The sequence below is a fragment of the Marmota marmota genome, unplaced genomic scaffold (genome assembly GCF_001458135.2).
Source record: "Marmota marmota marmota unplaced genomic scaffold, marMar, whole genome shotgun sequence".
NCBI lineage: Eukaryota > Metazoa > Chordata > Mammalia > Rodentia > Sciuridae > Marmota > Marmota marmota.
Window position 1 is genome coordinate 4,754,211 of NW_025999905.1, and position 27,325 is coordinate 4,781,535.

Here is a 27,325-nt window from a genome sequence, read left to right on the forward strand (position 1 = left end):
TCTATATATATATATATATATATATATATATATATATATATATATATATATTTGTGACTTTCTATCTCTACTCTTCCAGTACTACTATTGTGCATATGTTTTTTTTTGTTCTACTTTTTAAATTTTATTTTTAGTTATAGATGGACATGATACTTTTATTTTATTTATTTATTTTTATGTGGTGCTTAGAATCAAACCCAGAGCCTCACACATGCCAGGTGAGTGTTCTACCACTGAGTCACAACCCCAGACCATATGTTTGTTCTTAATGGTATTCCTGAGGTTCTGTTCATTTTTCTTTGTTCTTTCTCCACAAGTCTCCATATTTTCCAAGACCTTCCTTCAGTGTGAATTTCCACATGCTCTTTCAAATTAGATTAGTTCCTTTCAGGAGAATTTCAGTTTAACTCTATAGGGACTGCCTCTCTGTGGGCAAATCTCTGAGCCACCATTCCAGAGCTGGAGCATCTATAAAAGACCACTTCTGTGGAGTGACATCACTGATTTATAAATAAGGTGCTGGGTTAGAGCAGTGTCTGAGTTCTGGTTGCTATAATGTAGTACCATACAGACTAGATAACTTACAAACCAACATAAATATATTTCTCACAGTTTTGAAGAGTGGAAGTCTGAGGCCAAGGTGCTGGCATGGTTGGGTTCTGGGGAGGATCCAGGTAGTAGTCTACCTGTCTTCTGACAATATCCTCCTATGGTGGGAAGAGGGCAAAAAGAGCTCCCTGGGATGTCTTTTACAAGGATATTAATGATAGTCATGAGAGCTCCTTACTGATGGTTTAATTACCTCCCAGAGGTTCTAACTCCTATTTCCATGATATTGGGAGTTAAAATATTAACACATGAATTTTGAGGAGGGATGCAAACATTTAATCCACTATAGGTAGTAACCTCTGGAACTGTCACTTGCTTCTCCCAAATAAAAGTCTCTACCCTATTAGCAAACCAGGGTAACAGCAATCAGTGCCCCAATATTCTTAGCCTTCTGCATCTGAGGCAGACCATCTGCACTATGAGTGGGAACTGGATAGAAGAAGGGAGTCTCCAACCTCTCAGCCACACTTGCAGGATTTCAGTCTGTGCATCTCCAAGTTGGGGGGATGAGAGAGGGTAGTGGCCTGTCCTTTCCTGGTGAGATATTATATTCCTTGACTGGAAGCTAAGAGAAATGGGAACCCCATCTCTTTGGCTTGGATGGGAGCTTCCATCATGCTGAGCTCAAGCAGACAAAAAGGAGGAAGTGGGTTGTGGTACAACTGCACTTATAGAATATAATCATCATTCTTGAATGCAGGTTTCTTCATTGGCTCTATGCTCTTAGGAAAATCTCTAGATGCTAATCCCCCTTTAAATATAATTTTCATCAGTTATTGTTGTTTCAACTTGGAGCAGGTTGCTGTAGCTTTTCACATCACCATTCTGTAGCAAACTCTCCAAATACTACCTCTGGACAACACTTCCACAATTTGTATGTGTTTGGAAGGTAAGGGCTAAGAGCAAAATTTAATTGGTAGGTTTTTAAAGCTTGTCCTACAAAATCACCAATATCCTGAGCTCAGCAAAACTTCTTAAAGATGGTGTTATTAGATTATTTCAGAAAATCACCTTCAATAAAATCAATTCATTTCTGAAATACCTACAACTTCGATATTATTAAAGCAAGAATTTTTTACCTCTATTCACCCCTAAGTACTTGACTTAGAAAATTAATCATTTAATTTTTGCTACAGGCACTGGAATGCTGTAAGTTAAAACTATAATTTAAGGTAATGGACTTTTTAAATGAATACACTAGCAGCTACAAATCTTTTTTGAGTTCAACTCTGAGCCAGAGAAAACTTTCAAAGATACACCCTGCAGTAAAATTCTGGCTGGATCTGGCAAGGTGTTTACATTGGGAAGTCAGAGCCCTGGGTCTCTAGAGCATAGAAACAAAAGGAGGGCAAATGTTTAAAGGCATGATGTGAAGTGAGACAACACTGTCAGAAATGAGTCAATGAGCAAACTTCAGAGCATCTGGAAGAAACCAGAGTGTAGAAATGAGCCAGGTTAGGTAATAAAATCAAGATGGCAACATGGGAACAATGAGCAATAATATGCTGATCATGGGAAAAAGGAAGCCTACTTGCTCAGTCTTGATCCAGCAGGACCAGATGACCAAATTTACAGCTGTCCTTTAATACTGTCATCTTGCAGATCCAGACATCTATGTTATAAATATTGCTCCTGTCCAAATACGAAGATGCAATTCCTCTTTCACATGTACTTTACAAGTCATTTTAAAATGAAAATAAAGAATGAGAGAGAAGAAAGAGAGCAACTGAACAGTGAATGGGAAAAGAATATTCTTCCATTCTTCTTTCTCAATAGGTCCATCTTAATTTCTGACTTTCAGCCTGTATTACTAAATTTGTGAGTATGGCTATTTCTCCCTTAAAGTAAATAAACTCTTAAAAATACAATTTTGATATTATTGAGGATAATTCAAAGGGTCTGACAATAGGATCACCTTCTGATCATTACCTCCCTGACATCTTTCATCTTTGAATTGGATAACTGTTGGGATGCCTTACCTCTTGGTATGTAAAAAAAAAAAAATAGCATGAACAAATAATCTTGTGATTATAACTACCAGTCCACAGATCTCCTAGTTCCAAATTTCACAGTTTTGGGAAGGCTTTCATGTTTTTGTCAAAGAAGTGGTTAGACCACAACTAAGAGTCATAAAGAAAATAAGACCAGAGAAATACATGAATCATTGAGTGTAAAATGAAGGGATGTTAAGAGACATATGAAATTTATTCATTTTCACTGAGTTCTACTTAGAAAAGAGTTGAGAGCTGGAGAGAAGCCCATCCACGTTTGGTGGCAGCTGTAATTTCAGGGGTGGATGAGACCATTCAGAGGCTTTTTAACATTTCCCTTTTGATTAACGGAAATTTTTCACCTTACACTTTTATCTTCGTTCTGATTTAGGATCTCAACATTTCAAGAGTATATAATGGGATTATGTCAAGGTTAAAAAGGTTTTGTGTGTTTGTTCATTTTTACTGTAAATATTAATTATCTACATGTATTTCTTTTTTCATGACTTCAAGTACCTAGGAATCCACTGGTGGAAGGCCATTTCGTAAGTATGTGTGCGCGTGTGCATGCGAGAGAGACAGAGAGAGAGAGAGAGAGAGAGAGAGAGAGAGAGAGTGTGTGTGTGTGTGTGTGTGTGTGTGTAGCATACTGATGGGACTTAGGACATGTTACCCTAAAATATGGCACACTATTTTTAGGAACATCATATATGCAGGAAGGCTACTCTTACCTTCCCTGCTCTTCTCCCCTAAAATAGGTCATCAGAATTTTATGTTAGAGGTGCTCTCCTTATACCCATAGGAAAACAGTATCTTTATCTCAGAAAATGAAAAGTCTGGCAGAGAAGAACCTGAATAAACAGGGCTTACTACATTTCCTCCAATTTATTACCATAATAAAATATTCCCATCATATATTATATGGAATTATATTACAAAATATAATTCTATCATATTTCTCCATGACTTCCCATTGTATGACAAATTAATATTGAAAAACAGTAAAGTCTAACTGTTTCTTCTAAGGAAAGCTTCCTTGTCAGGCAAAACTTACATTAAATACATCTGTATGCTCTTCTCTTACTAATTTGTCTTTTGTGATAGGGAAGTCAGTCATGAACTCAAGATGGGTGAGGAGATGATATATTCCCTGTATTAGAAAAGCATATATGGCTCTAATCACTAATTTAAAAAGAACTTATTGGAATACTTCCATATTCACATATATATTATCTTGTTGAAATACTTCTATGTGTGTGTGTGTATACATATATATATATATATGTGTGTGTGTGTGTGTGTGTATGTATGTATGTATATATATATATATATATATATATATATATATATATATGTGTTTATATATATATATATATATATATATATATATATATATATATATATATATAATTTTCTCACAACACTACCTCTAAAGTAATTATTCTTATTATCACAATTTTATAACTGGAAAGAGTAAGAACTGAAAAAATTTATAATCAATATTACATAGCTGGTATGTGACAATGTCAACAGGATAAGGCATACAAAAAATACTTCAATAAGAAATTAAATGATGTATTTGGGGGAAAAAAAGAGCTCAAAGCACATTCAAGTCTCTCCTTAGTAGTCTAATCTACTGCAGAAACATCTTAGAGAAATTATTCTTCAATGAAAATAGTACCAAGGACAATATACACTACACCACTGAGAAAGAAAGAGTAAAGTCACATTAAGAATGACAGAGCAAAGAATGAGAAGATTAAAACTAAGAGAAATGAGTTGAATTTGGGGATAAGCAAAAAAGTTAAAAGACTGTCCCAAGGAGAATTATGTAGCACATTTCCCTTGTCTGTTAGCAGCTAGGTAGTATATAAGATACCTGGTTTTCTTAAATCCTAAAGATACATCAAAGAAATTCAATAGAAAAATATAATACATTTTTGTTATTCTGACTCCAAAATATTTGACGACTTCTGACTACATTTTAACTATACAACCTCCAACATGATGGAAAATCTTAGAAGATGAATGTTCTTTTCAAAGTCTGATGTTCACTTATGATTGCATCAAAGACTAGCCATTGGTAAAAATATAATGAACACATATCTTCTGACCTAAATTTGTAAGGATGTTAAAAAAAAGAAGGCTCAGAAGAAAAATAATGAAAAATACAATATATGATTCTATCAATAATAAATAGGACAGTATGGATCCAAATGAAACTAATTTATATATAGTCTGTTTGATTCAGCATGTCCATGCTTATGGTTTCCAGAAGAAAATCAATAAATATTTCCATGTTTGACATAATTGTAGCTTTGGAGCTGTTCAGCAGGTTGATTTTTTTAATAAAAGAAANTATATATATAAAACCTTCTAAAGAGTATTCCTACTGATTATATCAAAATCAGAAAAATGTAATTTAAAAAATACCATTAAGCTCTAAACATTTCTTCTATTTGTTAACAATGGGGTTATTTTTTTTTAAGACTACTGGTGGTTTTAAAGAATAGATAAGAGTCTAATTTAGTATCATATCTTGAACTATATTTTTTTCTTCAGTCAAGAGAAATGGTTTAGAAAAAAAGAATTAAACAGATATGACAACCACATGTAATATAGCCCGGGGTTTTTTTTATTATTAAAATTGTCAAAATTTTAATAAGGTCTGTACATCATTATATCAATATTAACTTCTGGATTTTGATCATCATACTCTAGCTATGTTACCATGTTCTGAAATAAAAGAGGCAATTTGTAAGAGAGGAAATTTGTTCTCAAGCAGTTCAGAAAAATAAATGCAAATATACAAGTAGAATATGTATGTGAACATGTTTATATATACATTCATATATATATATATATATATAAACACACAGATATATATATATATATATATATATATATATATACATACACACACATACAAAAAATCAGGAGTACTGATGTAATCTTTAAGAATTATACCAACTCAATAATATTAATTTAAGTGTGTTTACGGTGGGGGTATATTTGGAGATAAAGGAAAAGTAATAAAATATTAACCTTTGGGAAATTAGTAATTCTTTGCATTATTCTTGCTACATTTATATAATTGAATAAGTTGAATATTTTAAAAACTTGCAAAGAATTAAAAAGTGACTGTGGTTTAATGATTAGGAAAATCCAAAAATCAGTAAAACAATAACATACTATAAATCTAACCAATAGGTGGTGCCAATAAGTACTACTTTTATTTTAATGCTATTAGAAAGCAAAATTTCTAAAGGCAATGTTAAAAAATTAGGGGCAATGATAAAATCTTTAACAGTTATATCATTTTTGTAACACTGAATTAAGTGATTACATTGATGTGTAGACAGGTTGCATTTGAGCAACCTAACACTCCAAAAATCATCAGCCAAATAAATAATAACATGCACTTTCTGCAGAGCTAAACTGCTCTCCCTATGTACAGTACAACTGGCAGGAATATAACTATGTACATGCAGTTCATGAAAGCAAAAAGAAGGTTCTATAAGTTTATCTGCTTAGCAAATATGATTTATTTTAATTGAAACTGCATATATATTCAGATCCTTGGCCCATTTGTTGATTGGGTTATTTGTTTTTTCGGTGCTTAGCTTTTTGAGTTCTTTATATACCCCAGAGATTAGTGCTCTATCTGAAGTGTGAGGGGTAAAGACACTTCTAAGAGGATATACAATCAATCAATAAAAATATGAAAAAATGCTCATCATCTCTAGCAATCAGAGAAATGCAAATCAAAACTACTCTAAGATTTCATCTCACTCCAGTCAGAATGGCAGCTATTATGAAAACAAACAACAATAAGTGTTGGAAAGGATGTGGGGAAAAAGGTACACTCATACATTGCTGGTGGGACTGCAGCCAATATGAAAAGCAATATGGAGATTCCTTGGAAAACTGGGAATGGAATCAGCATTTGACCCAGCTATCCCTCTCCTCGGCCTATACCCAAAGGATTTAAAAACAGCATACTACAGGGACACAGACACAAACACATCAATGTTTATAGCAGCACAACTCACAATAGCTAAACTGTGGAGCCAAACTAGATGCCCTAAGTGGAGGAATGGATAAAAAAATGTGGCTTATATACACAATGGAATTTTACTCAGCAATAAAAGATAATAAAATTATGGCATTTGCAGGTAAATGGGTGGCATTGGAGATGATAATGCTAAGTGATTAGCTAATCCCCATAAAACAAATGCCAAATGTTTTCTCTGATATAAGGAGGCTGAGTCATAAAGGGGGTAAGGAGGGGGAATATGGGACAAATAGATGAATTCTAGATAGGGAAGAGAGGAGGAAGGGAAAGGGAGGAGGCAGGGGATTAGCAAGGATGGTGAAATGTGATGGTCATCATTATCCAAAGTGCATGTATGAAGACAAGAATTGGGTGTCAACCTACTTTGTAAACAGAGACATGAGAAATTGTGGTATATATGTGTAATAAGAATTGTAATGCAAAAGTACACTTATAATAACATGAATTGGCATGAACATACTTTATACAAAGATATGAAAAATTGTGCTCTATATGTGTAATAAGAATTGTAATACATTCTGCTGTCGGGGATTTAAAAAAAATAAATAAATAAACTGCATGAATAAACTATAGAAAATAATAATTCATGAAGACATGATAAAAATATTTTAAAGTTTCTCTTGGGACATGAACAACTGCCAATGATTTTTATATACTTTGTCTAAGTCTAAGAACTGAATTTGCCCCAGTTAATTATATTGGCTTAGTCACATTCCTAGAATTCAATCACTATCAGAGGTGACACTGTAATAAACATTTGTTCCATAAACCTAAATCAGGCACATTTTAACAAATACTTCTAGAATTTCTAATTCTCAAAATATTGCTGTTGGATTTTCAAATTCCCACATAGCATACCTGTGAAATTTCAAATAACTCAGCCTAACTGAATCAAACTGAAGAGATATATAAATTATTTTTTACCTTTAAAAATTCCCTGGATCACTTGCAATTTCATCCCTATATCTAAACTCAACAAAAAGAGTGGTTAATGTACCTTTACAACGTAAGTCTTAGGTTAGAGGGAAAAACCCCAGTTTAATCGATGAATCCTTTCATCTATTAAACAGACAAGATTACAACTCTAATAAGAGATATGGAGGATATCAATGAAGCATAAAGGGCCTGGAAATTAGCTGGCAGAATTTGTTTCAAAGTAATTTCAAAGTTCTTCTTTTCTTCTTTTTTTAGTACCAAACCAAAGATTAGCAGAAGAAAAGCAGGAAAAAAACCAGCACTTTTTGAGTGAACTCAATTCTCTTGAAAATGTTTGTGCTGCTTCCATTTAATCAATTCTGTGTTCCAAGAAGAAAAAAGTGGGAAGTCAACAATATCCAGCCACTGTGATAACTGAACATTAGGCGCCCCAAGTTCCCACTTCAATTTCTTGTACTCTTGCTTCCTCTCCTATTTTAAAGGAAGTCATTAGAGTGCCTCCCTTTGGATAATGAAGCAATATGGATCCAGAACACCCACCTGGGCTTGTAACTCCCTTTCCCCAAGAAGGAAACAGATAAAGGTGACAAGAACGATGACCCACCAAGAATGAAGAACAGAAATTCTGGTAGGAAGAATACAAGCCTTTTTTTAAAGGTTCATTTTGAGCTTTCTTTCTCTGGAGCAGTATTATAGAATGAGAAGGCTTAGGGCGGGGTGTGCCTAAGCTTAGGGCTTCAAAGAGTGAGAAGGGATCGAAGAGTGAGAGGGGTCTGTGTAGGGCAGCTGGAACTCAGGCTTGACTGGAGAAGGGCTGAGGTCATAAGAACAGGAGAGCAGGGCTCTGTAGCAGAAGCAAGGTAAAACGAACACATATTTGGTTGCCAAGGACTCTAAGTATCATGGCAGACAGCAAAAAAATCATCATCACCACACCAAAAGGAGGGGAAAGTATTCTGAGGCCATTATATGCTACGATGATGATTTTTTTTTACAACTTTTCCCAAAGACAGCAACACAGTTTTCATTATAGTATAATGTTTAACAGAAAAATGAAGAATCAGGGAATAAAGTGGTTGGAGTCTCAGTTCCTGGTAAAGTCAATATTGCTGACAAAGCACATGGAACATGGGGAGTACTTTCCAAGGAGAAATGGCCCCAAGAAAGTAGAATATGCTCCTCATCCTTCCTGGAGTAATTTATGTAATCAGAAGGACCACAAACAATGAAAGGAACCCAGAAGGAGATATTAGCAATCAAATCTGTAGAGAGGAGATGGAAGAAACAAAGTGTAGGAGGGGTTGGTTTAATAATCCAGCTTATCAAAAATCCAACTAATATTCTAAAAGCTTTCCTTAAGGAGATGAAATTGCTTCAATTTCTTATATTCCTGCTTCTTCTACTATTTCCTATCCATTTAAAAAAAAATGAAACAAGATAACTTAAGAGGAAAGGGTAAAATATTCCAGATGATAGCTCAAAGTGAGATAAATAATGACAGCTAAAAGTGAATACATATACTTACTATGTATAAAGTTCTATGGTAAGTGCTTTGCATACATTTTTCTTTTTTAATCCTTCTATAATCTCTAGAAGATGATATTCTTATTATTCCAGTGAAACTGATTCATACCTTCGATATCTTGCTTGCATAGGCAAAATATTAAAAAACCACACTATACTCTCAAAGAGATGATTCCTGTCTTTAAGCAGAGAGAATCTGTAGTTTGGTTTAATTGGAACCCTGACCCCTAAGAGAAGCCTTACAGGATACAGTATCAGTGGCCTTAGGAATCTGTCTGGGATTAAATTAAAGCCCATCATCAAGATCTTCACCATGATCCAGGAGGCAACTGGGAATCACCTCAGAGTTTGGACAATGACCTATTCAAACAACCCAACAACAGATGAATCTTGTTCTGCATGGGGCATATTCAAAAAGGGTAAGAATTGGGGGACCAAGAAGAAGTTAAGAAAGAAATGTACTGCAGTTGTCCTGGTTAGTGAAAAGGACATCTCTGCTGGGCATGGTGGTGCACCCCTGTAATCCTAGTGGCTCAGGAAGCTGAGGCAGGAGGATTATGAGTTCAAAGCCAGCCTCAGCAAAAGCAAAGCGCTAAGCAACTCAGTAAGACCCTGTCTCTGAATAAAATACAAAATAGGACTGGGGATGTGGCTCAGTGGTCGAGTGCCCCTGAGTTCAGTCACGAGTACCCCACTTCCTCACAAAAAGAGGACATCTATGATGGCAGGGAACAGGAAAGTCAGGAAACACAGGGGAAAATTCAGAAGATGACAGTTAAGTTTTATAATTATTTATTCACATAGAAGGCAAGTTCAAGCAAATAGAGAGTAATAGGACTTATGGGGGGAGAGAATTAGCTCCCCCAAAGCTACAGTCCTCCATCTACAGTCAGTAGACAGAAAGAAAGGAGCAAGAAATAATTAACTTATTTGTGAGGCATGAGATAAATTAGAGGAAAATGTTATCATGTAAACCAGGCCTGGGACAACACTGTCCCATAAAAATATCATGAGTTATGGGTGAAATTTAAAACTTTGTACTTACCACATTAAAAAATGTAAAAAGAAACATAATTTTAATAGTATGTTTTATTTAGCCCAATATATATACCATTTTAACAAGTTATCAATATAAAAACAATACTAACAGGATACTGTACATTCTATTAATAATATGAAGTCTTCAAAGTCTGACATCTAGTTTATAATACTCCTCCTGGCACTGCATTCAGCTAGTAGGATTACTGCCTGGTAGCCACATATGGGTGGTGGCTAGTGCCCACTGAACTGGAAGCACAGGTCTGCTCAATATTTAATGATAAAATAGTGGTCAGAGGTATCAAGAAACACTGAAAGGTTCAGAATAGAATGACTGGATTTGGTGCAAGTCCACAGATTTGGTAAGGTATGGTTTAAAATAGTAGCACATTTCCTACCTTATGGAGGATGCACTGAAGTGAAACCATTTGGTCCACACACAGTCAGCACTCCCATAATTCTTTATTGGGGAGAAGAGAAGACAAGCATGGAGAGCAGATTCTAAAATAAACTTATTACTCATGGAAGACACTTCTACTGTCTCCTCTTAGTCTTTTAGAGGCATGCCCTCAACATCCAGAGCTCTAAGCCTCTTGTTTTTTTAGTGGTAGATATTGGGCTTGGCCAAAGCAAATGACCATCTATATCAAATATAACCCATTACCTCCCCAACTCTTGGGAGAAGGAGGCCAACTCTTCATCTGACCTCACCATTCTGTTCAGCCTGAAATGCTGCCACATGTGTGAGCTGTGGATCCTTATGGTTCTCAAGAAACTGAACCACAAAGGCTTCTGGCTGCAGTTACTTTCTCTTTGTGGGATACATTGGCCTAGAGAGATGTGCATGAGTCTGAAAAGAAAAGCTGGTCTGAATTTAAACTGGTTCTCCTAATTACTAGTAAAGTTGGACTATCACACAAATATCTATTTATATTCAAGAGCTTTAAAAATTACTTCTAAAAACAATGCATTCCATTTAAATAATGGCTTGTTTAATTTGAGCTTTCTTTATGTCAGCTGAAACACACAAATGCATATTATTTTGCTTCAATGTCTGACTGAAGGGTGAATAGGCACAAACAATATTCACCAAGTTTTTGCTAATAATCACATGTAAAGTAGTCACTATGTATGCTATACAATCTACTTACACCATATAATGTCACATAGTCTATGATGTGTAACTACTGTAATACAAGTCTGCATGCCATATATTACATATAACTTACAGTGGCACGTAGAACATGAGTTGCTCTCTGAATAAGCATACGTAGATTTTATCTATGTGACACCACAGTCATCATCACTTCCTCAGCCCACTTCAATATGTGAACCTGTTTGTTGGTTACCCAGTACAATAATGCTGCTTACAGCAGATTACAGACAATGAGGCATCCTGTAATTGGACCTTCCTGTCAGACTTCTGTTTATCAAACCTACAGTCACGAACCCAGACATACTATCATTTAGGTTTTAGCAGTAAGTAAAAATTTATAGGTCTCAAGACTTGGCACCACTGAACAAATTCAGATCTGTAACTTTGTTTTAAGCCAGAATGAAATACATTTTTTTTCTGAAAATTTATACTTATAGGCCTATCACACACAGTACAGGGAGATGTACCACAGTGCTTACTGAGCATTTTTAAAATTAGGAAGACAAAGAGAAAAAACCAAGGGTTTGACCATTTCCTTTTGACCTAAACAAAAGGCCTGAAATAAAAAGTGTAGGGCCAAGTTAGCCAGTTCCATGTACTCACCTGCATTGGAGCCAGTCAAATTATAGCGTGCATTCAGCTTCTTGATGATGTTCTCATGGATTTGGTACCACTCACTCTCTGTATTACACCTATGAAAATAATCACTTGGTTAAACTTTACTGAAACATGGATTAAGCAATGATCTTGAATGCACACCTGCTCTTTTTGTTATGACCATACAAGGTACTTCCCTAAATCTCCTTAGAATTCCTCGAAATTTGCTGCAAACAACTGATGGTTTTAGCATGGCTATGCCAAGATGAGAAGTAATGCCCACGCCTGGTGAGGCATGGCCACCTACCTCATCAAAGCAGCAGCTGGGATGAACTCACAGATTAAAAGTGGCCCCCAAAGAGAAAAAATGCTGGAGAACAATGTATACAATGGAAGATAGAAGAAGCCATCCCACCTATCCAATTGTGAAACATCAATTGCCACTTAGTACATCTGCTTCCACTTTCCTTATTTCAACCCAGTAGGGAAGGAATAAAGAAGGTTTACTATCCTATTAGATAGTTAAGTGACTCTAGAGCATATGCTCTTTAACAATAACACACACACAAAAAAAAAACTCCATATAAAATCAAAGGCCCCCTTCTAGTCTCAGACTAGGTATCTGTTACTGTTCTTAAGAGTGCCAGATAGACTAGGGGCTTGGTTACCTTAACATTTAGAAACTTCTTACAAATTGTTTCTAACAAGCACTTTCTGGAGTGTTTTTCTAAATTCCTGGTTCCTCTCTATTGTGCAGTGACTGTTTTGCCTGGTTTAGCATTCTCTTGAAATGGCCTCATGATTTGCTGAATTGTCATTTTTAAGGGACTTCTCTTCTAGGAAGAATTACCCAAAGCCTTACTTGATGCTTAAGAAAAAAATCAGAAAATAAAATACCATGAAGACCAGCACAATTTATTTTTATGAGAGTGAATGTCTGCCATAGGCAGAGCCGGGATTCATGGGTCTCCTTCATCAGCTGCATAATCAAGGATGATGCATGTAACTGTCAGCCCCTCAGTGTTCCCTGTGGCAAGATAAACATGGCCCTTGCAACCCACACCTGGAAAGACTATTCTAAGAAGACACTGTGTTTGCAAAGAATTTCAATTTTCATAAAAAGCAACAGCACATACCACCATCATCATATTACTATATAGTAGTATGAAGTAACATCTGGAAGAACACAACCTGATACCTTGAGAGCTCTAGTTCTGGAACTGGACAATCTTGATTTCAAATATGGTTCTCATTCTTATTAGCTGCATGACATTGAGCAAGTCATTTAACTGTCCCCTTATGAGTAAAACTGAGATTACAGCATCTGCTTCATGGTTTGTTTTGAGGATAAAAATGACACAATAGGCTTAACATGCTGACCAGAGTCCCTGGTATATAGTAAGCACATAGTAAAGGTTGGCCGTTACTGATCACTTTTATTTCAAATAAATGATGTTTTAAGACTCACAGCAGAATCTGGAAATATTATTTATGGATTTCCTCATTTTTATTTGTTATTTTTAGTAATATATGATAACAGAATTTATTTGGACATAATTATAAAAGCGTGGAATATAATTTGTTCTAATTCATTCCCTAGTACTTCCCCTTTCCCTTTCTTCCTCCTATCCCCTCCCAGATTCTCTGACCTCTACTCTACTAATCCTTCTGCTGTTTACTTATGGTGTTTTTAAAACCATCTTGTGGATATACATGACGATGAGATTCACTGCGGTATATTCATGTGTGCACATAGGAAACGTAGGTCAGATTCATTTCACTGTCTTTCCCTATCCCATTCCTTCTCCCTCTCCCTTCAATCCCCTTTGTCTACTCCATTGATCTTTCTTCTAATCTTTTTATTTTGGATTAGCTTCCACATATCAGAGAAAACATTGAACCTTTGACTTCTGGGGACTGGTTTATTTCACTTAAGTATGAGAATCTCCAATTCCATCCATTTACCAGCAAATGCCATAAAGTCATACTTCTTTATGGCTGAACAATACTCTATTGTGTATATATACCACATTTTCTTCATCCATTCATCTGTTGAAGGGTACTTAGGTTGGCTCCATAGCTTAGCTATTGTGAATTGTGCTACTATAAACACTAATGTGGCTGTAGTACAGTAGTATGCTCATTTAAAATCCATTGGATATATACCAAGGAGTGGGGTAGCTGGGTCATATGGTGGCTTCATTCCTAGTTTTTTGAGGAATCTATGTATTGCTTTCCAGCCTGGTTGCATCAGTTTGTAGTCCCACCAACAATGTATGGAGAGACCAGAAGGTAGTTACTACAGATTTAAGTCCAGCCATTAAAAATGAGAGTTGACTTATGACAAAAAGAGTAACAAGTAATGCTACCCACTAGCTTAAAAAGTTTTCAAGTTTAAAATCAAGGTCACAGGTTTTATCCCTCTTAAGAAGGGATAAAGAGAATTTCCAGTCCCAAACCACAGGATGTAGATAAATCTTTGTCAATTACTTAACTTGCTACAGAGGTCACCACTTGGTGGAGAGTAGATAAATCCATGAAACACTGCTGTAGTGGGTAAAAAATAAGCAATTGAAGTATGTGTCCCATAGGGGTGTGCTGGTTGTGACCACCATATATGAAAAAACTATTGGCATATGTTAGATCTAGCAACACAAACTCTGGAATAAAAGACAAAAGCAAGGTTGCTTGTGGAGGTAGCCAGGAGTTGGCCCTCAAAACAGGAATGCGGATACCCCAGGGGGCTGGCTCTGACCATGTCTTTCTACTTCAGCTCTCAATTCTCAGATGTGTGGGGAAGTAAACAGGGTAGGCTGACTCAAACCATGTGCATTTAAGAAATCATTTATCTTAGAATTCGGATTATGTCAAGTGATTTTCTTAGCAGAGCATTATGGGTTATACTGTGTCCCCCTCCAAAAAGATAATGTTGATATCCTAACTTCAAGTACCTCAGAATGTGACCTTATTTGGAAAGAGGATCTTTAAAGAAGTTATCAGGTGATAATGAGGTCACTGGTGTGAGCCTCAATCCAGTACAATTGTCTTTATAAAAGGAAAAAATTAGACAGAGACAGCCACGCACATAGGGAGAATGCTGTGTAAAGATGAAGGGAGAGCTCAGGATGACAATAACTACAAGCCATGGAACATCAAAGGTCACTAACAACCAACCAGAGGCTAGGAAAGAGGAATGGAAATAATTCTCCCTCACGGCCCCCAGAAGGAACCAACTCTGCCAACATGTTATCTCAGACTACTAGCCTCCAGGACTAGGAGACAATAAATTTTTGTAGTACACACTTTTGTAGTACTTTACTACCGCAGGCCAGTTTAATATATGGAGTAGGAGGGTAATCACCTGAGCTTCCCTGTCTTAGTTCTCATTCATTTTTATTACAAAGTGTAGTATTTCCACTTTCCAAGAATGAATTAATTAATTATGAAAGATATACCAGGTATGCAAATTCAGTGGAAGTATGCTACACAGTACATGGTCTACCCAATCAATAAACCATCTGTATTCATTGGTTTTTGATTTCATATTTCTTCTGACTAAGAGTGACTTGTGGGCTAATTTGCAGCAAGTCAACAGATTGCTGGGAGTTTGAAAAATGACTCAAGCTTAACCCATGTGGTGTTCTGCACTTCCACACATAAAGTATTATCCAGGTAAGATCCAGATGCACCCCTGTGCCCACCCAGGCCCCACCATGTTCAGGCTTCTTACATGTACACTTTCAGGACAAGGTCATCCTTCGTCTCTCCTGTTAGCAGATCCGCGATGCTAAGAACCGCACAACCAAAGGGTCGCCGGTACTGGACGCTGCAGGCATTCTTTTTTTCTCCTGCTCCCATTCGACCTATCCAGTTAAAGAGCAAACATGACTCATGGAAATATTTGATTAGATGCATCCTAATCAGAGACACACAGAGCCACCAAGCAGGTCATACATACAAAACACAATTGGGTGATGGAAAGGGTATAGGATGGGGGCAAAAGATTTCACTTTGCTTCAGGATCGCCTGCTCCAGTCACCTTCCTCTGTGACCTTGGGCAAGCAGCATGAACTCTGAGCTTCAGCTGCCATCCATAAAACTATGAAAATTAGAGCTGATCCCATGTTTGGGAACCACTTTCCTTCTCTTAGGATTCATGAAGAGATCCCAGAAGGCCCACTTTATTAAAGGCAATCATGGTGCCTATGACATTTTCCATTTTCTAAAAAATTCCTTATTCACAAAACCATTTAAAAAAATTCACCTCTGAAAAAAAGCAGTTGGAGAGACTCTGAATATAACAAGGAAGCACAGGTGACTAAATGAGCATGCTCCTGCCTCACTGTGCAGGCTGTGGATAACTTGGTCCATTACTAACATGCCCTGGGACTGTGTTGACTATTACAAGCCTGAAAATTGTCATTTATTTGAAAATATGTTATCATTATTTTAATTTATTAATCATATTTAATTCCCATGATTATTTTAAAGACCAAAAGCATAATGTATACTGAAGCTGAAATATAAGAAGTTAATAAGGGGCAAAAAAAAAAGAAAAAATGCAAATTTGTCTCTAGATGCTGGTCAGCAGATCCATAAGTTGTTTCTATCTGAACAAAATTCTATAGCATATCAAGATGTCTCTAGAATTTCCAAAATCCAATGTTATATAGAAAAAAAACCCACCCAAACCAAAAGGATGGTAGTATCCAATTGGGTTTTTACTCATCACTACTAAAGAAAAATGGAAAACTATATGTGCAATATGTCACTTTCAGGGAAATGCTTGCAAATAAAATCCTGAAAACCTCTTATTTTATGGTTAGAATCAAAACTAAAAAAAATTGGACAACAGAAATCAATCACTTTTTAGATGTGCAAAATGTAACATTTTTAAATGTCATGTTTTCATGACCTCAAGCTATAGTCGGAAGCTAAATTTAAATATACATAATTTTAATATAATTTCTGCCTACAAGTCAAACATCTTGTAATGTCATATTTAAATTGGCTGATTTAATTATAAAGCAATTGTGCTTTGATATAGTGCAATCTTGATCAATATCATGATTTAAAATACAAATTTTATTTTACTTACTCATTCCTTCGTACATGCAAGATGACAAAGTAATTAGGAGATTTCTGAGAGAAGTGCTTCAAAGTTATTTAATATTAGAAAAGAAACTCATTAATAAAAAAAATAGGAACTGAACATGAATATTCCTAAGGAATCTTCTAGCTCTGGCTTCCTACAATTTATACAAGGGCATAGCACACTTACCAGTCCTTTTTAAAATATCCCCTTCCTCTAGTACTGTGCTAAAGAAAAAAACTATGGAGGAGGATTGAGAAATAAGGGGGGGTGGGAGAAGGTCTGTTCTCAGAACTACTTGAGAAGGTGCTCTAGGGAGGCTTGCAAGCTCTGCCACTGTGAAGCTTTGCTCCCTCCAAAGCTGCTGCTTCTTAAGTCCTCGACATGCAGTATTCAGTGTCCTTTCAGGACACTGTGGCACTACAGCTTTGCACACTGAGGCTTTGGTCTAACAATTACACCAATGAGATGATTCAGTGTCAGCCCTGGGGTTCCCAACTCCAGGATTAATAAGAATTCACAGTTCTGCTCTGATTACTAGAAAAATTTCTCTAAGCAGGAAGGAAGATAGGAGGAATGTGGAAAGATAAAATATTAAGGGTCCAGCCAAAAGCCAGAAGGGGAAACAAGAGAAGTTCTTTGAACTTCACTTAGGTTGGGCAGGGGGATATAAAACAATTAATTGCTCTTTTTTCCTTTTTTTTTTTTTTCCTTTTTTCCTCTCTCTTCTTTCCAAATCAAAGGCTGGGCATAATTTGTCAGCTTTGAGGTGTTATTGCTCCTACTTTCAGCAGCCAATGAGGGACAGTGTGTCCTTTTCCCAATAAAGCAGGTACAAGGGACATTCTATAAAAAGAAGTATCTGTCCCTGAAAGATAACAATCTTCCACTCCTCAATTTTACTAAATCGAAGGAGGGTGGCAGACAAAGTCATAACCTTTCTTAGAGCATTTTAGCCTAACTTCATTTCTCCTCAGTTTCAAGCAGTAAAAATTTCTTGCAAGTTTCTTTCAACAATTCCAGAGATTTATCTTTAGCAAACCTAGAGGCAGGCAGGTAGGTAATTTCTGGATCAACATTCATTTTGAATGGTGTAATGACCATAAAATCTTAGTAAAAAATGCAAGTACTAATCAAACACCAGGTATTTGAAAGGCAGCCCTATGACAGGCGACACTTTTGAGGTGGTTGCCTCAGCATGAAGCTGTAAGAGGGGGACCATGGGCTTGAAGGGCACACACTCAGCTGCATGTTTTTATTTTTTCACCCAAATCATGTATATATTGTCTATAAAGTTTCAAAAGCAAAAGTGGTTTACTTTTACTCTCAGTGCTTCAGATTATATTCAAGTTTTAGCAGTTTTACATAAAGATATCCCAAACTACATTTTAACAACTGGCATTACAAATTTGAAGTAAAATATATATATAATATATATATATATATATATATGTAGTATATATATTATATATAAATATACACACATATATCTATATCTATATCTATATATAAATTATACAAGAAACTGTATCATATCATTCTCCAACAGACAAAGGTTTTATCTCAAAAGTACATAGCAACACAGATTGCAACTTTTCCAAAATTTTAGAAGGTACTTTACAATTTTTTTCCTCACAGACTCATTTATTAAAGGAAAAATTAAAATGCAACACAGTTTAGTTTTTGAAATCATTTCTACTATCTTTCAAATATAAAAAATAATTTAAAATGAAAACAAATATTCTGAACACATTTTTACAAGATATATAGAGAAATCTATGTTGGAATGAAAGTTTTTTATAGTCTCTCTCAATACACAATGTGGTTGTTGCATGCGTAAACTAAAAGACTATAAAATTAAAGGTCATTTAGCATGTCTGCATGGCAAGCTATTACTGCACTGCAGAAGTATTTCCCTGCAAGTAACAGAGCACAGTTAGTGAAGAATTGGGAACACATTTCCAGCATCGGCTGGTCAGCCTTATTAGAAACACTGCAGAAGCTGCACCATTCCTTATTTCACCCAGCTGCTCTGACCCAAAAGGTGGAAATATGTGGGAAAATAGAATACCAAAGTGTGTTCTGCAAGATATTAATAAATGCTACATTATATCCATGCTTTCACAGTCAAACCAGATTTGGGGGAAGCTGGGTCAACAAAGTTAGAGAACCATATTGATTTCTCCCTGTAGGACTTCTCAGACCCATTAATGAGCTATGACATTATAGCAGTTCAAATAATACAGTATTCAGCATCTCTTAAACCTCTTTTTGTAGAATCTTCTGTAATAATGCTTTATAACATTCTGCATTTAGGAAAGTGATAGCTGGTGTGAAGCTTTCCTCAACTTGTAGGAAACTCAGGTCCTAAAAGTTTGTTTCATGCTATAAGAAATTAAAATTTAAAAGGGCAAATACAAAATATTTGAATCAGATGTGTTTAGGAGATTCAAGAAAACAAAAGGAAATACAACAAATTCCTTAACAACTTACATAGAAAAAGATCCATATCTATTCATGGTAGGTGAGAAGGTTGTAATGTGAGGTCGGGGAGGCCAGAGAACAAATCTGTACTTCTGGAATTCACATTTCATTCCAGGGAGCAAAACAAACACACAAACACACAAGCACATGGAGACCTCTCAGCTATTTTGCCTGTAAAACAGCAGCAAGTGCTGTACCTACCAATTCGGATGATGTGCACAGTGATATAGATGTCCTTTCTTAGCTCGCTGCTACCCAAATCCTACCAAAAAATAAAATTGGGTTATTTTAGAATTCATAATCTGCACCAGCACTTAAAGATTATAGTACATTATTTTCACAAGAGCAGAAAGACAAAGATGAACATAAATATTCTTAATGGAATGTTTAGAGCAAAAGCACATGATTCAAATTCTGACATGATTCAAATTCTGTTCTAAAAATGTCACTACAATCAACTTTGAGTCAACTGCTGTTAAGAGATGTTTAAAAGGAAATACCATTGTTCATTCAGGCTCTCTCTCACATTTATGAAGCACATATTAAAAACCAGGTGCCATGCTAAGCCCTATTGCTACTGAACTTTGGCAATCATATCAGAGCACCAAAACACACCAACAGAAAAATTAAAGGAGTCAATAATACCCTAAGGGAAGTACAGTAATTGTGAATGACAGTATTCACAATTTTGGCCATTAATGCAATGTATGTGTTACTTACAAAGTTTAAATCAATTCACTATGTTCTTTCACAATCTTTTATTTCTCCTAAATAATATGAAGCACAGCTGGAAGAAGATACCTCATCAACAAAAGAAGATTCACTTACCACAAAGAGAGAGCAATGTCGTTCTGGTTTATCTGGGGCTTTGGGAAGCCCATTTCTATTCAGTCTCAAGAAAAATCTCTCACTATAAGGGAAAAAATGGAATGCTTTGAAAATTATTTAATATTTATTCCTTTTCCAATTGCTATGCATTCTACGAATTAAGCTCAACATTTGTTAAGTTATTCATGTAATATCAAGATTACCTATATAAATTCGGAGAGTACTGAAGACAATAAATATTTCCTTCACTTCTTATAAAACGGCAAAGTAGTAATTGCAAAAGAAAACATAAACAGGCAAAACAACTTTTAAAGCTGTAAGATAGGTTTCCCTATCAATGATACCATTGTTAGTATTCCAAAAAGTAGAAATAAATGCACAAAACCAAAAAATATAGACTGATAGTTCATGTGTTTGTACCTATCAAGATCATCTTCATGTTTTACATCATATTACTTCACTAAAATTAAGGGCAAGTAGCTTTATATTTTATGGTCTTATAAGTCTGTATAACTCAAAACACAAACAGAACTCCCCAAAAATGAAACTTGAATTTTCTTTGATCTTTAAACAAAAAGATCTCAAACTTCATTGAACATGCATTTGAAAATACAGTGCCACCCAGAATTAATGCAAATACAAACATTGTTGTTGATCAGCCACTAATTCTAGGCAATGAACACTTTTAGACACCATTTAGATTCAAGATCATGTATGACACTATTTATTTATGTTCAAAAAAAATAAAATGATTATCAACCCAAGGAAAATTAATCTACCAGCTACCATGAGCTTCAAATTCTAACTGAATTTCAATATCCTGGTGCCTATGATAGAATCAAAATGCTGGCTGCCTCAGGCAGAGAACACAAAGCCAATACCCATGGAATGTGTAATTATCACATGGTGGTGCAGCCTTGGGCAGCGCAGCTTCTGCCTAGGGAGCAAGCAGGGAAATGGAGTGCAGGACATCAGTTAAAGGTCCAGAACCTACCAAGTCTCTGTTATTCATCACTAGATCCTTGGCTTAAACAATGGCTGTACCATCCAAATACACAGAAGGAGAAAAAAATGATAACCATAAACGGATCTCTAAGGAAGCATATAGATTTGAATTTATGGCCGCTATGGAAAACTTTTGCTCTTTTGTGATCTAAATTCACAGAGATATATTTAACAGATCCAACTGCCTGGCTAACCTCATCTTTTTCTTATATTATGCCTATTTCTGACCTCTCATATAAAAAAGGGCAACCAATACACACTTCTATGGGGCCATTTCCATTTCTATTACCTAAGCTTTTTTTCCACAGAGGAGGTAGCTGATAAGGCATAAATGGAGAGAATACAAATTACCATGAGGAGCCTCAACTAAAGTCAAAGTTCCTATATAATATTATTTTGAAAGAGACACTGGGAATGACAGATACAATTGAGGGTGTGGAGATGAATTAGTCTTATCCAACTGTAATTTACTATAATTAAAAAAAAAAAAGACTTCATCCTCTCTTCACAGTAGAAGAAAATTCAGTATTATTTCAAATTTAATATAAGATAAAAGAAAATATGCAAAAATGTATCTTAAGATAAAGGAATTATATTTCAAACAGTCTAAAGTCATATTATTAGGTAATACTTCTGAGAATTCACCATTTGACAGGCACTCTGCTAAGGACTTCACATGAATTAACTCCTTTTATATTTACCTCATTCTTAGGAAGCAGATACTATTATGATAACCATTTTAAAGAAAGGAAAACTAAGATAATAAATAGCTTTGCCCAAGATCACAGAGCTGGTGTGTGACTGAGTAGAGATTCTATTTCATGTGTAAAGTGAAAACCCTCACACTTCATCTGAATGTCATAGGTAAATTATATCTCTGCTCTACACAACCATTGAGCCGATATTTCCAGAATACTGAGATAAAAGCATTGTCATTTATCTACCTGGGATACCCACATGATTTAGTCAAGCCTGGTCTTAAAAGTTCAGGAAATTTCCCCATGACCTGGACTAAATGGAAAGGAAGAAGTATCAATACTGACTGAGTAGGCTTCAAAGCAGTCTTTGGTAGTTTTTTTTTTTTTTTTAATATTTTTTGTTGTTGTTGTTGAAAGATCCTATTTTAATCATTTATTTATATGTGGTGCTGAGAATCAAACCCAGTACCTCACACATGTGAGGCAAGCTCTCTACCACTGAGCCACAACTCCAGCACAGTAGGTATTTTTGTATTTTGAGACAGGGACTCACTAAGTTGCTTAGGGCCTTAGTAAGTTGCTGAGGTTGGCCTTAAACTTGTGATCTCCTATCTCAGCCTCCGAAGCTATGAAGCATGTAGCAGCACACTTGACTTTGGTAGTTTTTTTTTCAATGAAAAAATGACTTGATAAATAAATTATTCTACTAAACAAAGGTGAGACTTCAAAAAGAGTTTAAGAATTTGATTTTACTTTTAGTCAAAACTGCTAAGGTTTAAAGCTGGCATTTGTATTTACTAATTATAAAACATAAGCAATGTGAGCATTTCCCCCTCTTCTGTATCATGAACAGTATGTCCTAACTTTACATTTTTTTTTTGAATTGTGTTTCTGAATGATACATTTAAACACTTATTCCCATTGAAACACTGGCAACAAATACCACATTACCTTCTGATAGGTCAATCCAAATGATGAATGCCAAGAAGATTAATATATAAAAATCTATTAGGCATTTTAGACATTAAGTTTCAACTAAATATAAAATTTAATACTAAATGTAAAATATACACATATTCCATATACTTGAGCTTTATCAATATTCTGGTAAAAATGTTTTCTAATGTATTCTATTTCAGAAAGAGATTATTTTTGCTCTATCATAATTTTAATTTCACTTGTCTAGATAGAATCCTAATTATGAAAGTATTCTACTATATCATATCTTATTTCATAAAGAATATCAATATGTACTAAGCTAATGATGTATGCCTTAGCTTAAACATGCCTTAAGAGGGAGATAAAAATAGACTGAAGATGAGTGCAGTGGAGGTAGTTATGTGCAAATTGTTAAAAAAAAAAAAAAACAGTCTTACTTAAAAAGAATATCTCTGTGGTCAATTAATTTTTTAAAATTTATTTGGTGACATGATGCTGTTATACAAACTCAGTTTCTTTCATCTTTATTGATATAGTAGGTAATCAATCAGCAAATGACTTTGGAGGGGGGGGGGAAGCCTACAGTAAGGAATTTTAGAATCTCTGGATTATAATCACCTTCCATCATTCATATATTTGAGAAATACCAGGATGTCTAACTTCAAGGCCAAGATAAAAATTGAACAAAGTTAATGATATTTCATTCAGACACATCTTCTAAAATTCTCTCAACTATGTCACATGAAGTTTTGTGGCTACACACAAATGTACTTTCGATGCTCTATCTTAAGTCTGCTTATTAAGTTGTTTGTTTAAAAAAATTAACAAATCTACTTTTCCTAAACTTAAAAAGTGTCCTATTATAAGATAAATATACCTGAATTACATTGTTCATGCTTCTTTCCTAACTTTAAGAGATTTGGGTGTTTCTTTCCTAGTCATTGACCATCTTCAGTTTCTACCCAATGATTTGGTATTCCTTGATAAGACTAAACAAATATACAATTTTAGGGAAAAAAACATAACATCATCAAAATAACTGAAAAGCTTTAACTCTCCCAAATGTTCCTTCTCTTTTTCATAATATCCTTTTCTTTAATATTAAGGAAATCTCCAAAATTTCCCCCAAAGACATTTCAACCAATGCTGTCCCACCACCAGATGTGAGATTCACCACATCAGTTTCATGGCACTTCTAAATTCTAGATCATGCCATTTAATCCTGTCCCAATGTAGATTTTATATCTTCATTATATTAAACATATAATAATGAATAAATCTTCAGTGACTAAGGTTTTCTAATGCCTCCCTCTTCTTAAAGATTAAGGAAATTGAATACTTGTAGAAAACCTGAGAAAAGAGAATTGATATTATCAGTACAGAAAAGATCATTATTGGCCTCATATACTGCCTCATGTTCTTCTAGAGTAAATTTCACTACAGGAAGCAATTTAGTGTCCACCTGAGTTCAGTGTGTGTTTCATTATACATCATGATACTATAAATCAACAATAATTCTTTCCCTGGAAATAAAGACTAACAAATCATAATTATTATTTATAACCTACCTTCTTCTGACAAGGATTTAAGAAAACCAAGATAATGTAATAAGAATAGAAATAAGTGTCCCCAGCATAGCTCCTAGAGAAAAATAATAAAAGCAAATATGTACCTTCTGGTGCCAGACCCTATAACTTTGGCTTCATGTGGATCTTCTCATTTAATTCCCACAACTACCGTAATGGGGTAGAACCTATCAAGCTGCTTGCCTGACAAATGAGAAGCTGGGTTTCAGATAACAGGTAAGTTGGCCAAAGTTGTATGGCCAAGCAAGGATGGAGGCAGGATACTAATATCCAGAGTCCAGCTCGAGTGTCTTGGCTCTGAACAACATGCAATCCTGTCTTTGAAAGAACAGCACTTCAGAAACAGAAAAAGAGCAATACTGACTATGTCACATAAAATATTCTCCATAAAAGTTAAAAAATAATTACAAATGCATGAAGCCAAAAGAAAAAAAAAATAAGCCACAACATGACTGTGTTTATGAAGTTTATGCCTGTACAGCCAAACCACTGAAATTCTGATGTCCTGAAAGAGACCTCTAATAATGAAGAGTGTGTTTCAAATAGCACAATTTGGTAGAAATGGTTTTAGCCACGTTACATATACTATAGGAAGCAAGGTGAGGATCTGAGGACTCCAATGGCTTCTCCTCTGTTTCTCAGCACATCTCAACCCCTCAGAAGCAGGCACCCTTCTGTTGCAAAAGCTTTACCTAGGGTCCTAAAGGACCCCAGGCCAGACAGATCTGGGAAGGTTCTTGCAACCTTCTGCATAATAACATCAAGTGCCCCCATGGGGTGTCCTACTATAATCTGTTGCCTTCAGAAGATAATGCAACTAAAAGATACTAAAGGCCAATGTCAGAGATTTTGGTATTTCAATCGAAATATATTTATATATTCTAAAGATTTTAAAATTTTATATTTCATATAAAATTTTTTGTACCTCTGTATATGGATTCATGTTTATTTCTACAACTCACCTAAGAAGCAAAGCTGTCTAGTGATTTAATGTGTGTAAAAGTTACACAACATGTACTTTATCCAAAATATACAACTAGGTAATAACGTGGGTTGAACCATGTGGTATGAAAGATATGAAGCTACAAAAATGACAAAGACAGTTTCTAAAATAATTTTTAAAAGTTAAATCATTGGAGGGGCTGGGGTTGTAGCTCAGTGGTAGAGCGCCTGCCTCGCATGTGTGAGGCACTGGGTTCAATCCTCAGCACCACATAAAAATAAATAAAGATATTGTGTTCAACTACAACTAAAAAAATATTTTTTTAAAAAATTAAATCATTGGAATAGATTTATGATCTCCAAAAGCAATAATAGCAAAAGGGAGAAAACATTAAAATGATCAATTGGAGGAAAAACTGAACTGTCATATTTTTTACTCATACAAATCAATTTTGCAACAAAATATCCATGTAGTAACTTTGAAAAATCAAAGCCAATTATCTTAAATTAATTATGCTGTATGTGAGAATAACAACCAATACCTCTTCTATACTGAGAAAGTGAGAGAGAAGACACACTAGAAACCAAGGAAGAAACAATGAGAGCAATAAGATGGACAATAAGATGGGAAGAGGTAAGAAGATTGCTGGACAGTGTGAATTCTAGAGTTTATCTAGAAGGCAACAGGGTATGCATGAACTCAATGGCTTCTATTTCCTGGCTCTCCTACATTTTCTCAAATGCTTTCTGATTGACTAACAGAGCAAGATGCTCCCAACAATCTGTTGTAAGAGACCAAAATATGCTACCCCAAAACATGTCTCCCTGGCATAAGGATTGTTGAGCAATTAAGAAGAAGCAGATTTGGGAAATCTCTCTGCTCTCCCTCTATTTGCCTAGAAGGAGGAGACAGATGTATGCAATATCCAGCCTCCCACTTCTACCAGGAGGAACCATGTTCACCAATGAAGACAATTTTAGACCCTTACGGGCCTGGAGATGGCACAATGGGTATCTACATTAACAACTTTTGCTAACTATTCTTTGCATTTATTTGCCTTCCCACAAGCTGCTGCTCTTAGAGACTTTATCTTTTTTTTTTTAATTGTTATAATGAGTTATACATGATAGCAGAAAGCACTTTGGTTCATTGTATACAAATGGAACACAACTTTTCATTTCTCTGGTTGTACATGATGTAGAGTCACACCATTCCTGCAGTCATACATGTACCTAAGGTAAGAGACTTTATCTTGTCCTTTCTCTATCAGTATACTGATCTTTATTGAAGATGCTATGTTAGCTGAAATTCACAGCCACCTATTTCAGAATTACTCATTCCCTGGGTGTCTTCTATGTATACACAAAATGCACATGCCAATAAACTCTGGTTTTCTTTTGTGAATCTTTCTTTTTTGTTACAGGGGCTAGTTCCAACTAAGAAGATATATAGGTTGTAAAAAAAAAATTACCTTTCCTCCCCAACAGTGTGAAGAGAGCTGTAATTGTGTTCTTTCCTAGCACAAGTAGCAAAAGACAACTTGAAATAGAAAAATCTAAGCTATACAATGAACTGTTAAAGGAACATCCCCAGAAACTGATGATACTTAGATCAGGCAGGACACCATGAGAAGTGGGTGGAGGGTGGGCTGGCAACCCTGGGTGGCCACATGGGCTTTAGTGCTCACTATGGATGAAGGATAAAAGGATGTTATATGCAAAGAGAATGAGCAGTAGCAAACTGGACTGGTGTCCTTATCCAAGGACTCCTAACCCAGTTACCAGAACATTCTCCTGAGAAGCGTATATATATATATATATATAT

The 27,325-nt window shown here is 35.4% G+C and overlaps 1 protein-coding gene across 4 annotated transcripts in view; it reads right to left on the reverse strand.

Annotated features, from left to right (window-relative positions):
* The window catches only part of Dock4 (dedicator of cytokinesis 4), a 443,711-nt gene that overhangs the window by 190,304 nt on the left and 226,082 nt on the right, over positions 1-27,325 (reverse strand). For all 4 annotated transcript variants that reach the window (XM_048799621.1, XM_015498141.2, XM_048799623.1 and 1 more), the window contains exons 9-12: positions 20,331-20,412; positions 19,704-19,764; positions 15,657-15,789; positions 11,933-12,021 (exon numbers count right to left, since the gene is read on the reverse strand). In XM_048799621.1, the coding sequence (XP_048655578.1) occupies positions 11,933-12,021; positions 15,657-15,789; positions 19,704-19,764; positions 20,331-20,412 (365 nt within the window). The remainder of the gene's footprint in view (positions 1-11,932; positions 12,022-15,656; positions 15,790-19,703; positions 19,765-20,330; positions 20,413-27,325) is intronic.